General features: G+C 59.6%; 1 protein-coding gene across 1 annotated transcript; it reads right to left on the reverse strand.

The window, feature by feature from the left end:
- Window positions 1-6,694: 6,694 nt before the first annotated feature.
- On the reverse strand, window positions 6,695-8,763 carry LOC308178482 (transmembrane protein 100-like). Its single transcript, XM_080557199.1, has one exon. The coding sequence runs from the start codon at window positions 8,532-8,534 to the stop codon at window positions 8,163-8,165; it is 372 nt and encodes a 123-aa protein (XP_080413325.1). The 5' UTR covers window positions 8,535-8,763; the 3' UTR covers window positions 6,695-8,162.
- Window positions 8,764-12,233: the final 3,470 nt, after the last annotated feature.

Raw genomic sequence — 12,233 nt, forward strand, 5'->3', positions numbered from 1 at the left:
GCATTGTGCCTGCAGGAGATGGGGCGCATGGCTCCGCGCGTGGCTGTCCCTCGTCCACTCCCACCTTGGGGAGCCACGAAAGCCCAGCTATCAAAGCCCAAATGATAGAAAAATGCAGTAATGGTGATTTAGAAATGCCAGTTGGCTCCTCTTCGGTCTGCAGCACGGGGGCCTCTTTTCCTCCCCGGTGGCTCCATCCCAGGGAGACCACCACATGCCGTGACGCGTGGCGACCCGGGAGCGGGGTGATGCAGCCCCCAGCACAGCCCGGCTCCCTGGGGCGCATGGAGTACAGTGGCACTGCCCAGGAATTTCCAAATATTTGTGTTTGTTTGCCTACTTCACCCCCAAACTGAAAATTTGGGAAGATTGAGCCTTTTTTACATCCTGAACAGCCAGCTGAGCGCTGCCGGCTCGTTCCTCTGTCCTAGCAGGGTCGGAGCCCTGCTCCCGGGTGGAGGAGGCCGTGAACTCACCCAGCTCGGGCTGGATTCAGGGAATCACTTAAGGATGTACAAAAACCCCAACAGCTTCAGATCCATTCTTAGCTCTGGCAAAACGCTTCAGCATATGGTCCTGAACACAGGCTTAAAATAAATCCCACGGAAGTGCTTTACCAAGCTGGGGCACTGTCATGTGCCACTGCCTACAGCCTTCAAGTTTTGCAAATTCAGCCTTTATCGGGCACTTTGTGAAGTTCAGCAAAAGTAGATATAGCAAACAAAAGCTAAACAAGAGTGAAACCAGGCAGTCAAAAACTACCCACGGGGCACGAGCTGGAGCCGTGGTGCATTCACTGAGATGCATTTTGCTGAGCTCTGGCATGGCTTAATGCTTTTCTCCCTCAAAAGTGACTGTCGGGTGCCATGTGAAGAAAAATAACAAAATGCTTCAAAGGAGCTTGACCTTGTACTACACACCCGTAACAGCTCTGCGTAATGAAAAACCAGAGCAAACAACTCATTCAGCGAGTGCCCTGAGCAAAAGCTAACTGCTGTGCTGGCCCCACAGGGTTTCCACCGGGCAGCTCTTCAAGAAAGCAGTCCAGGACAGAGGACTCCGAGTAAAACAGCGTTTTGTTGTGAGCAGAATGAGGAAACGATGAAGTCCTGAGAACATTGTGCAAGCCTCAGCGAGACACAGTGCAAAAAGCTGCAGCGGCTCCGCTGTGCTCTGCGGGGTGCTGGATGCGGGGAGCAGTGCTCGTGGGGTGCCCTTGCTCAGCGGGTCGGGACCGTGGCATCGCCCAGCGAGAGAGGTGCTTGCAAACCTCCTGCCATCTCAACAGAAGAGGACAAACTCATTCACGCTTTATTTTTGAGTTTCTAAGTGCAGCTCTGCACAATGGAGACAAACAAAAAGTTAAGTGTAATCTGAGGTGTACTTTTAAAGAAGTGTCACTGCCTTGATCTTGTTCAGCCAGAGTAAATTTGCTCTGCAAGAAATGTCGGTGAGAGCTCTACAGCCCCGGCAGCGTTAGCAAATGCCACTTCAGTTCAAACAAAACCTCTCCGCTAGCCTGTCTTTTTTTCTGCTGCCATTACTTTTCCTGGCTCCCGCTTCTTATCTCCTCTCCAGAGCCTGAAAACCACCCGCCACTTCCAGACCAGCTCCCAGACCAGCCACAGCCGTGCTGCCGTACTGCGGGACCGCTCTCACCTTCTGTGCCTTCTGCAGAGGGATGCCCGCAGCAGCAAGCGCATCCCTGGGAAGTCTGCTTGTTGCTAAGAGGTGCTACGAAGTTTCCTGCAACCCCTGGTTGCCTGCATATCCCCCCATCTTAACCATTTCCAATTCGGCTACTGTTAAATATCTGCTGGTTGGCCTGGATTTTTGACATACTTCAGAGCGTACTTTATATTGCGACATGACAGTGCAGATAGGTCCAGTTTTTCACACTAGACCCTTAAAGTACAAAAGTGAGGTTTTACACCGTAACTGCAGCTTGGAGCACGGGAGCAGCCACCAGGACGTGTGAAAGCACCGTGCTGGCGAGGCTCAGCGGCTGCCCACACTCCTAACAGAAACCGATTTCAGTTGAGCAGCAAGCTGTAATGATGTAATGGTCTCTGGCATTTTACCCTGATAATGTCACGGACTTTATAGCCTTTTTAATACATTTCATTGCCTGACGCTGTTTTGTACCTGACTTTTGTAAGATCAATGAGTGAAAACAAAATCCTTTTGCAGATCAAAATTCTCTTTCACCTCCACAAGCTGTGCATGCAGGGACGCAGGAGAAGCGTGCTTTGCATCCTTGCCAGGTGAAGCCCGGTGCTCCGGGAGCTGTCGGTCGGTGCTGGGAGCAGGGAGCAGAGGGCAGCGGGCACACACGGGTTTCCTCTCCTGCTGCCTCCCGGCCGCCCCTTGTTGGAGCATCTTCCTTCCTCCCCCCGCATCTGAGCACACTTCTGAAGGTCTCGGTGTGGCCTTCTGGCACCCCCATCTTTTCTCTTTGGGCGAGAAGGAAGCAGAACAGTGCCTGAAGAGTGGCGGCCGGGCCCCCACCGATGTTTTGGCTGCATCCCAGATGTCTGCAGTGCCCGTGCCTTCTTCCAGGCGGAGAAAGGAACACCCAGATGCAGGCAGGAAGGCCATGGGGGAGTTTATGAAAGGCAATGAAGCACGTGGGGCTTGTAGAGAGTGCAGTGCGTTCTTGGGGTGAAAACGGGGATTTTGTGACAAGCAGGACACTCTGCGGAAGGGCTGGTGCCTGGCTGCGTCTCGCTGGCTCTGCACATCCCGCTGCCTGGAGCCTCGCCAGGTGCTCAGCACGTGGAAGAGCCGAGCACGAGCCCCAGCTTTGTCAGATGCCACACGTACGACGTGACCAGGTCCCTGTCTCTGTGCCTCGGTTCCTCTCTGCCAGGGGGAGAGTGTAACTAACGCCTTGTTTCCTTCGCTGTGCGAGCATCTTCAGGCAGGGATGCTGCGCCGCTCGCTTGCCAGCAAGGGTTCCTGACCCCGGTGAGTCTCTGGGCACCGTTCCAATAACTTTGCTGCCAGCAATTACACTTATAATGGATTTTTCTTCTGTGTTGCGGTAAAACACACATTGTTTTTAACCCCAGTTTGGGGGACCTGTTGTTGACATCCGATGTCACCGGAGGTTTGCGCTCCGCAGCTGGCAGAACGTGGAAATGCCTCATGATGTAATGATACTGTTTTTGCAAGGAGGATTATGCATTCATTTAAGATGTGCTCTGGTGCCATGGTGACAAACAAGGTTAATAACCTCGGGGCTGAGGCGGGAGGTACCTTCGGGCTGACTCAACAGCTGGGCTCCTCCAAACCTCGGGAGCAGCAGGGAAACGCGGCTCCGGGGCAGGGTGGCCCTGCAGCGGGAACCGGGACGGACCGGACGGGAGCCCGGGGGTGGCTTTGACCCGAGGCATTTCCAGCCTGGACCAGGGATGTGTGGTGGCCCTGGCCCATCTACTGGTGATGGGTGATGCCCAGAGCACTGCAAGGGATCCTGCTGTGGGGAGCCGTGGCTCCAGCCTGCCTGCAACAGCAGCTTCCCCCATGGGACCTCCCTGGGGGCTGCGGGTGCCCGGCTCCATCTGCAGCGGGGCCTGCCCAGATTTACTCTGCACTTCTGTTTGAGTCCCGGCACTGAGACTTTACAATATTCCTGTGCAGCAGAGATGGCGCTTACTTGGAAAAAAACACCTTCCTGTAAGAGCAAGGTATTCTGCAATTGCCCATTTGGGGCTTCTTAAACCAATGTTCGAGCGATGCCCTGGTGGAGGGGGTGCTGGGATAAGTGGTCTGTTGGTAATTTTCCTATTTCCAAAGCTCTCCTCCAAATGGTGATTCAGCGCCTGGCATTCAGCCCCCCCAGCCCCAGCCCCTTGCACGTCTCCCCTGGGAGGACGCTGCTCCTTGCCCTGGGAGATCAAAACTGTCCACACACAGGCAGGGAAGAAAGCTGTTAAAAATTTCATTCTCATCTCTGCAAAAAAAAAACGACTGCAAGGGGAGTAAATAAATTAGTTTGTTACCCATGTCTGGTACCATGGTACCATGGCCCAGCTGTCTAGGAGTTACTCATTATTTTGTTGGCAGCTCGGAACTGGAGCCAGGTAGCCTCTCTTGGCAATTCCTCACCTCCCCAGGCACGTGGGCTTGTTTTTAACGTGCAGGGAGCAGCGCCGGGCGCAGGACACTCGCGTCGTGCCTACGACTTGGACCAGGCTCTGACCAGCAGCTCTCCCAGCCGCCCCATGCCTGGAAAGCCAGGCCCAGAGAGGCACGTCGGGAGAAAAAAGGAGCCCCGAGGATGTGCTGTGAAGCTCCGCGTCCAGCTGCGGGACGTGGCCACCGGTGTCCCCTGCGTGCTGGGCTCAGCCAGGGTGGCCGCGGCTCCAGCTGGGGCGGCCGCTCACGTTGGCTGTAAGAAACTAACGTCAGCTGCGTTTTGAGGATGCGTGTTTTTATTTTTAAGCTTCCCCTTTGTAGCTGTTCCCAATCTGGTAACAAAGACTTTAACCCTTTGCTCAGACGCTACAAAACCATTCTTTTTCCTTTTAAGCCTATTTAGTGTTGACAGCGGGTTTGGCTGAAGCTGGCAGAAACGGGACACATCTCTGTCACAAGAGCTGAACACAGTAATGTGGATAAATTGTTGGTATGGAGAAAGTCTTGGGGAGGCTATAACTTGAGGCAAGTTTGGGGTCGTTAGAACAGGGGAATATTTCCATTACACTGGAAGCCACAAAGAGCAGCCCGAGGGGCTTGGCGAGGGTGGGAAGCGAAGCAGACAAAGACTGCTGTTACAGCGAGCTTTACAGGTTTATTCATTTTTAATTCTTTCGACCTAGAAAATGCAAACAGCATCTTGTAGCCCCAGATGGCAACAGGAGAGCCGCAGGGCTGCCTGCCCGAGGCACTGCCCCGCTCCTGGCCACAGAGTGACCTGCTGCTTGGGACCACGAGGCAACCACCTGAGCCACCTTCGCCCCAAACTGCGCTCTGATGGGAGACCCAGACTTTTGCCCTCTGTGACCAACCAGGGCTGAGGCACAGGGTGGAGGACGGCTCCCAGGCACCCCGCAAAGTGGCCTTGGGATGTGCAATGGGATGCCCGGGTGGGGTGCATGGCTGGGATGCTTGGGTGGGATGAATGGGAAGGATGCGATGTGGGATGCACAGCGAGATGCTCTCCAGAGCCTCCCTGGCTTGCAAAGGGAAGGGAAGAGCCACGGGCAGGAAGCTCCCAGGTGTCTGCAATGGCACCAGCAGGGACCTGAGGACAAGGGCGTGATGGGGCTGCTGTCTGCCTGCACAGAGAGCCACCAGTGCCATCCTCCATGCTGCCCCAGGACGGGTGACACGGGGGTGCCAGCAGGGAACCAGGTGATGGCAGCCGGGCAGCTGGGTGCTGTGCGTGTGAGCTCTGACCATACGGGTCTTTCATCTTCCTGCTCCCGGTGTCTTTACTGAACAGGGCATAACTTTCCGGCCACGTATTCCTGCAGCCAAAAAAATAACTCTGTGCTCTTTAAGGAGGTGAATTTTCCTTAGATCTCACCCTTCAACGAGTGCGTTGCAGTGGTGTCTCATGGGGGAACTTGCCAGAGTCCGTCCATGTAAATAAAACTATTGAAGACGGTAGGAGGGATTTTTGTGTGTGCGTCTTAGTACGGAACTCAAATCCAGTAAAGCTTTTAACAGCAACGGAAGAAAAGAGCAGCCTGCACAACGCTTCCCTGCCCGAGAGTGCCTCAGGCTCACCTGCGCTCTCTCCAGGAACTGCTCCATCTCGCCAGGTGAGCGCTGCCCCACTTAGAGCCACCCCAAACAAGCTCTTTCTGCTCAGAAAGACAGAGGCAATCGGGCACCGGGGAGCTCTATTTCGAGATCAAAGCGGGTGTGATGTAACAGGGCCCGGTGCCAGCGATTTCAGGCTGGAAGCGCCCGTCTGTGTGCGCAGGGCTCCCGCTGAGCCCCCGCTCCCAGCGCCGTCTGCTGCCTGCCCGTGCCCGTGGGGCCGCCCCCCAGCTCACGCCATGGTGCTGGGCTATTTCAGCTGTCACCCTGGCTTTTCGGGGCGAGCAGCAGGAGGGTGTTTGTGGGGTGCCACCGGACAACGTTGCGGACGCAGCCCGCTGCTCGGCCGGGGCCGGGCACTGGGAAGTCCTGCAGCAGGGTGCAGGGCAGCGCGGCGGCTGCACGTGGCGGTGGCAAGCAGGGGGCAAGCAGAGGGTGCGAGCAGGCAGCAGCAAACGTGGTTGCTGGAATACTTGTAGCAATAAGGAGAAAATAAAAAGACTACGCGGTGACATCCCCACGCACGGCATCGCACGGCTCCCGTGGCAGTGAGCGCTGGGGCACGGGGCGCTGGCAGCTTGAGGGAGCCTGGGTGAAACCATTGCTTTGCTTCCCCAAGCTACATCGAAACCATGAACTTTGGATACACAACACCCTGAAGCAACCATCAGGCTTGCAAAAAAAGCCTGCCGAGGCTGATATACCTGCTAAACTCATTACCCACTGCAGAGCGGGGCTGGCCTCTGTAACATCGCCCTGGCTCCTCATTGCTTGGGGAAGAGGAGCCACGGCCGAGCTGTCCCTGAACGGCCCAAACTGTGCGGGCACCTGAGCCCGGCGGCAGCACCGGGACACCAAGTCCCGACATCCCCCCCACGGGTCTCTGGAGCACACTCACTGTGCCATGCAGGACACGGATGGCCTTTCTCCAGGTTTAATTCCAGAGACGGACCGAGAGCTGGTGGGGGTCACAGGCCCGCAGCTCCCCGCACGCTCAGCACGAGGAGTGCTGCTTCCCGCCCGCTTGCCCCTGCTCGCAGCTTCTGGCCCCGTTCCCTCCCTCCTGCTGCGCCCGGAGAGCCTCCAGCTGCCGGGCGGACGGCGCGCGGCTGCTCTCTGTAGCTCTTGGCACATCCATCTGTCGGGCAGGAGCCGCGAGGAGGGCTGGGTTTGGGAGGCCCCTCCGGGTGTGGGGCTGCCTGGGGGCTCAGTGGCGGGGAGCAGAGGCACTGCCCTGAGGCCCCAGGAGCTGGACCCCCCCCGCTGCCTCTCGTGCTTGTTCTTAAAGAGCTCCAAGCTACATGCGAAGAACGGAAGGAGAAGCCTCATTGCACAGTTTACAAAGAAGCAGTTAAGATGGAATTGCTCCTTTTTAATGCAACTGCAGCTCCTTATCCAACCACGGTGCTGGGAACCAGCACCACAATTACTTTCAGACTCCCCAAGCCGCGGGCTGCCACTGCGGGCTCACAGCACAAGCCCCTCTCCCCAGGCATCCCGAGCAGACGGAGGCCCCCAGAGGGGTCCTGCCCCCCCTGGACAGCAGCAGGGTCACGCCGGGTGGGCAGTGAAAGCCCGGTGGGTGTCCTCCTCCACCCCCTGTGCCGTGCCAAGCAGACACCCGCCCGCCTGCCCGCGGCTGAGTCCCCTCCCTTGCCCCCAGCCTGCCTGACCCACAGCACCCACGGGTGTCACCCACGTTCCCCACTCTCGTGCCGCCAGCTCACACCCCGATGCTTGCTGCCTCCCGCCAGCCTCTCCCCGCTGCCGAGGGCGCTCCCCCGCACCGCCCCGAGCCCCCCCCAGCCGCCCCACGCCCCCCCATGTGCTCCGCGCACCCGGCGAGCGTCTCCCAAAACTCCGTTTGTCCCGAGAGGCGAGGGTCCTCGCACCACCACCGACAGAAAGGGGACAGAAGTGCCGCTCGCTTCTCCCGACACCGAGCAGAGGTTCCCAGGCTGTCGCGAGCTGCCACATCCCCAGGCTCGGAGCAGCTCCGTCGGCTCTGCAGCCGTGGGGCAGGCGAGGTCCGGAGCAGCCGGGCGAGCCCCGGGGCGGCGTTCTGCAGAGCCGCGCGTGGGCGACGCGCTTCTTGAGCCGCTCTCGGGGTCTCTCCACGCCGGCTGTGGGAAGGGGCTGGGCGAGCCACAGCGTGGACACTGCGGGACAGAGCTGCCTGCAGCCCGTGGCAGAAGCGGGGATGGCTGCGTGCCGGCCGTGCCGTGGCTCGGCGGGTGGAGGATGGCGGCAGGCTGTCCTCGGGCAGGGTCCGGACCTCCTCGGGTGCCTCAAAGCCAGTGCTGTGCCCCCTGTGCCGCAGGGCGCGGGACGGAGGGGGGGTCTGTAAGCAGGGTCTCCAGGTGGAGCTGAGCCTCTGACCCCAGCCTGTGTCATAGGGCTCCCTGCTCTAAGGGGACGGGCTCCTGGCGCTGCCTCTTCCGCTGCCTCTCCCGCTTGGCCCGCCAGCACACGTAGGCGGCCACCAGCAGGCCCACCCCGAAGATCAAGGTGGCCACAGAGACCACCTTCGCGATGTCCATTTGTGGGCCATTGATGGTGAAGGTGATGCACGTCGCTGCTACGCCGACGACCACGGAGACGATGCCGAAGGGGAAGATGCAGCGGTACCAGGATTTCTCAGTCCCGCCCGTGGCCAGGGCCAGTTTGTTGAGCGTGGCGGTGGAGTCGGTGGCCGTGGCGAGCGGCAGCCCCGCTTTTCCTCCCTGCAGGCAGGTGAGCGAGTTGGACTTGCAACCCATCATGTTGGCGAGAGCGGCCGGGAGCGACCGGCGCAGGGCGCGGGCGGGACGCGGGTCGCGGTCCCGCTGCCGTGCCCACGCGGGAGGGACGAGGCCGGGTCCTACATGGCCAGCAACGCCCGGGGCTCGGGATGCTGCCGGGGCCGGGGCAGGGGCAGGGGCGGCCGCTGCTCTGGCTCCCGGCTCGGGCTCCCGGCGCTTTTGCTGCGGGAGGGAGCGGGGATTGGCGGCGGCGGCGCTGAGCTCACGGCGGTGGGAGGACCGGCCGGGCTCGCCGCCTGTTAACCGTTTCGGGCACCGGGCGGGCAGCTGCCTGCAGCCCGGCTGGGATCGCCCCCGGGTCGTTCTCTCCCGCTTCGTGCCTGCTGCCACCAGCCTGGGGCCCGGGCGGGCAGCGCTGGCCCCGCACCGCCCCGGCCCCCGCGACGCCCCGCGCCCCGGCCAGCCGAGCGGCGGCCTCCCGGGGCGACGTCTGCGTGGTTTGCTGCTGCAAAGAGCCCTCCCGGCAGCTGCGCCAACCCCTCCTCGCCCTCAGAGCATCGCTATGGCCTCCTGCCGAGGTGCCCTTTCTCCCCTTTCACCCCCTGCTCTCCTTCTGCCAGCTTCGTCCCCTGGCACGGGGCTCAGGGGACCCTCGCCGCGAGCCCAAGGGGACACCGGTGGCACTGGAGGAGGCCGAGACTCCGGGCGGGCAGAGCCGCAGGAAGGACTGCACATGTGGGAACAGCATGCACGACACGGAGAGAGGCTTCGAAGACCTGCAGCACTCCTGTCCTGGGCCTCTCCCCTACAGCGCTCCCTGCTTTCTCTCCTTTGAGTGCCCAAATCCCGAATAAAGACGAATGATTTTGGAACAGCGACACTGAACACGCACAGCGTTGGCCCTGCAGCCTGCTCCAGCGCACAATCACGCACTTGCAGCAGCAGCTGTAGCATGGCAAGAAAGCTGCCTCTGTCCTGGCCGGCTCCATCCCAGGCTCGTGGGGAGAAGCAGGAGGATGGGGTGAGGATGCAAACAGCCCGGGGAGAGACCAGAGGGGCACAGAGGCCGGAGCTGGGGGGAACAGGTCCTATCTGCACTCTTTGCTCCCGCGCTGTTATTTTTTTTTTTTTAATTGGTTTTCCTGAAGGAGAAGGGAAAGGAATTAGGCATCGCAGCAAACATAAGAAACCTGGAGCCATTCCCAGGTCAGAGCTTCCCCCGAGCTTGTGGGGCCCAGCTGCCTCTCTGCACCGTCAGGAGGCCCAGAGGAAGCCAGAACCAAGGAGGAAAACCCACATTTCGGTGGGAACGGGCAAAATCTGAGCTGTGCAGAGAGTGGGGTCTACAGAGAGGTGAGAAGGCGAAGAAGCAGAGGAGCTGACACAGGGTGTAGCGTCTGACCTGGGACAGGAGAGGTTTGGGTGTTACTCTGGGTATGGGACACGGGTGCAGGGACCTCGCTCCCCGCGCCCACGGCGCGCTCTGGAGCTGTGCGGAGGACTTTGTCCCCGAGGACGCAGCAGCACGCCGTGCCCATCCGGACGCCTCCTTGCTGCCAGGCTGCACGGCTCCCCTCGCTGCAGTGCAACGGCTCCTGCTGCTGCTCGGTCCCAAATCCACGCCTGCCTGGTGCTCTCGGGGAGCTTCGCTCGCAGCCTGCCCAGCTCTCCTTCGTCAGGACTTACGAGGCCGCATGCAGCACCGGGCACGGCGACCTTCCCTGCTCTGCGTGGCAGCGACGGCTCTTTCAAGGCACACCACCCACTTGCTGCTCGCTGCGAAAAGGCACCGTGCCCCGAGCAGACCTGCTCCAACAGCCAGCGCTGCTGACACCCACAAAGGGAACCCGCAGCCTCAACCGGAGCCGTTCAAAGGGAAGGGAACTGCAAGAATTGTGTTTCTTTGTACACAAAGCAATTTGGGAAAGCAGGAGGCTCACAAAGGGGACTGAGCGTTTTCAGAGGGGCTGTGCTGCTATTAATAGGGACTCGTGTCATCGCAGCTGCGCCCACGTGTGTCGCGAGCCGAGCACATCTGCACCCACCAGAATGCGCCGGTGGGGGCAACCGGAGGGAAAGCACAACCCCAGGGTGCTCGGGGAGCCCGAACTCACCTGCTTCGGATGCTTGATGCCCACAGCCAGCAGCACGAGCCCGTGCCTGGGAAGGGCAGCGCATGGGTGCCAGCGAGCCCTGGGCCCCAGCACAGCCCCCCCGGCCTGGCACATCTCCCCCGGCCAAGGCAACCTGCTGACCTGCCCCAGGGATGCTTTTCTTTCGACAACTCATCTTGAGGGACCCTTCTCTGCTGTGCTATTGGAGCTTTGCTGCACAAGCAGCCTGGGAGTGCCAGCCAGGGGTGCCGGGAGCCCCAAACACCGCAGCAGCCCCTGCTCCCACCCCAAAGCTTGGGCTATTTCCCTCGGAAGGAAGACGGGGAGCTGACGTCCTGAGGACAGCACCCCAAGGGAACGAGGACTTTCCCCATTCCCAGCAGGTTCAGCACTTCCAACCAGAGGAGCAAAGCCTCCAGTGCATCCAGAGAGCGCTGCCTTCGTGTCCCACAAGGACCTCCTAACACTCCAAAGACAGTTTAAAAGAAATTCGCTCTTTGAACAGTGAAAAAGCAGAGGTGCAAGGGGCATGCATCGCAAAGGTGTCCTGGTTTTGCCCTCTGGTTTGAACAGAAAAGCAAAATGCCTTGGCAGGACGAGGCCAGATCTGCACAGGGCTCAGGATCACCTCCAGGAAACTTCTTTCCCTCGCAGAAAGCAGCCCCATGGACTTGCCCTTCTCCATCCCGAGGCCGAAATTGGGCATAATCTTTCTCTGATTGCACAGTAGGTTTCTGCAAAACCCACACATGCTCTCAGGGAAAGAGGAAACAGCTTCAAGTTGGTGTGAGCCTGTTCTTTTGCCTTTTTTTCTTTTTGCACTGAGCCTCCCCCCAGCACCCTGCTCCGTGGCAGACGGACTCCTCCGCCTGCACCCTCAGCTCGTCTCCTCCACGCTCCTTCTGCGGCGAGCCTAAGGGTGTAATTTTCATGGCAGAAATAGGGACTCGCCTGTGCCACCTCCCTCTTCCTACAGGAGAGAAAAGCGCAGCTGGGCCTGGATGACTCACGCTGCAGGAGCCGAGGAGGAGGACGCCCAGCACAGCCCCACGGCGGGTGCTGGATGCGGCCGCAGGGATGCTGCCGAGAGCCGGGCCGAGCTGGGCTGCGGTGCCCTCCGGCTGGGGAAGGGCTCCAGAGCCCAGCCACCAGCACTGCACAAAGAGCTGAGGAAAAACAGCAACAAATAAAAACCCACACACCACCTGGAAATAGAAACTTCTGCTTCAGAGGTACGGGAAGAGAGCGGAGGGGACTCGGGGCTTCAGCGGGCAAAGAAAAGCTGCTTTTTCTGAGCAAGAAATGCAGATTTCTAGGAGGGAAACAGACTTGTTGAAGTCTGGATGAGGAACCCAGACTCCCTCTAAAACCGAGGGATTACTGCACTTTTGAAGTAAGAAAACCCTGAACCCGAGAGGATGCCGAGCACCCCAGGGAGGCCAGGGGAGGGGGGTGTCTGTCCCCTGCCACCCCATGCCCAGGGCCAGGAAGGAGCTTTGTGCCGGATGCCCGTAACTGCATGGGCAAGCACGGATATCAGCATCTACTTTTCAAAGTAGATGGCAGAGATTCAAAATAGTTTGGAGCCCACAAGGAAATACTCCAA

Source organism: Anser brachyrhynchus, assembly GCF_964034855.1.
Source record: "Anser brachyrhynchus genome assembly, chromosome: 15".
Classification (NCBI taxonomy): domain Eukaryota; kingdom Metazoa; phylum Chordata; class Aves; order Anseriformes; family Anatidae; genus Anser; species Anser brachyrhynchus.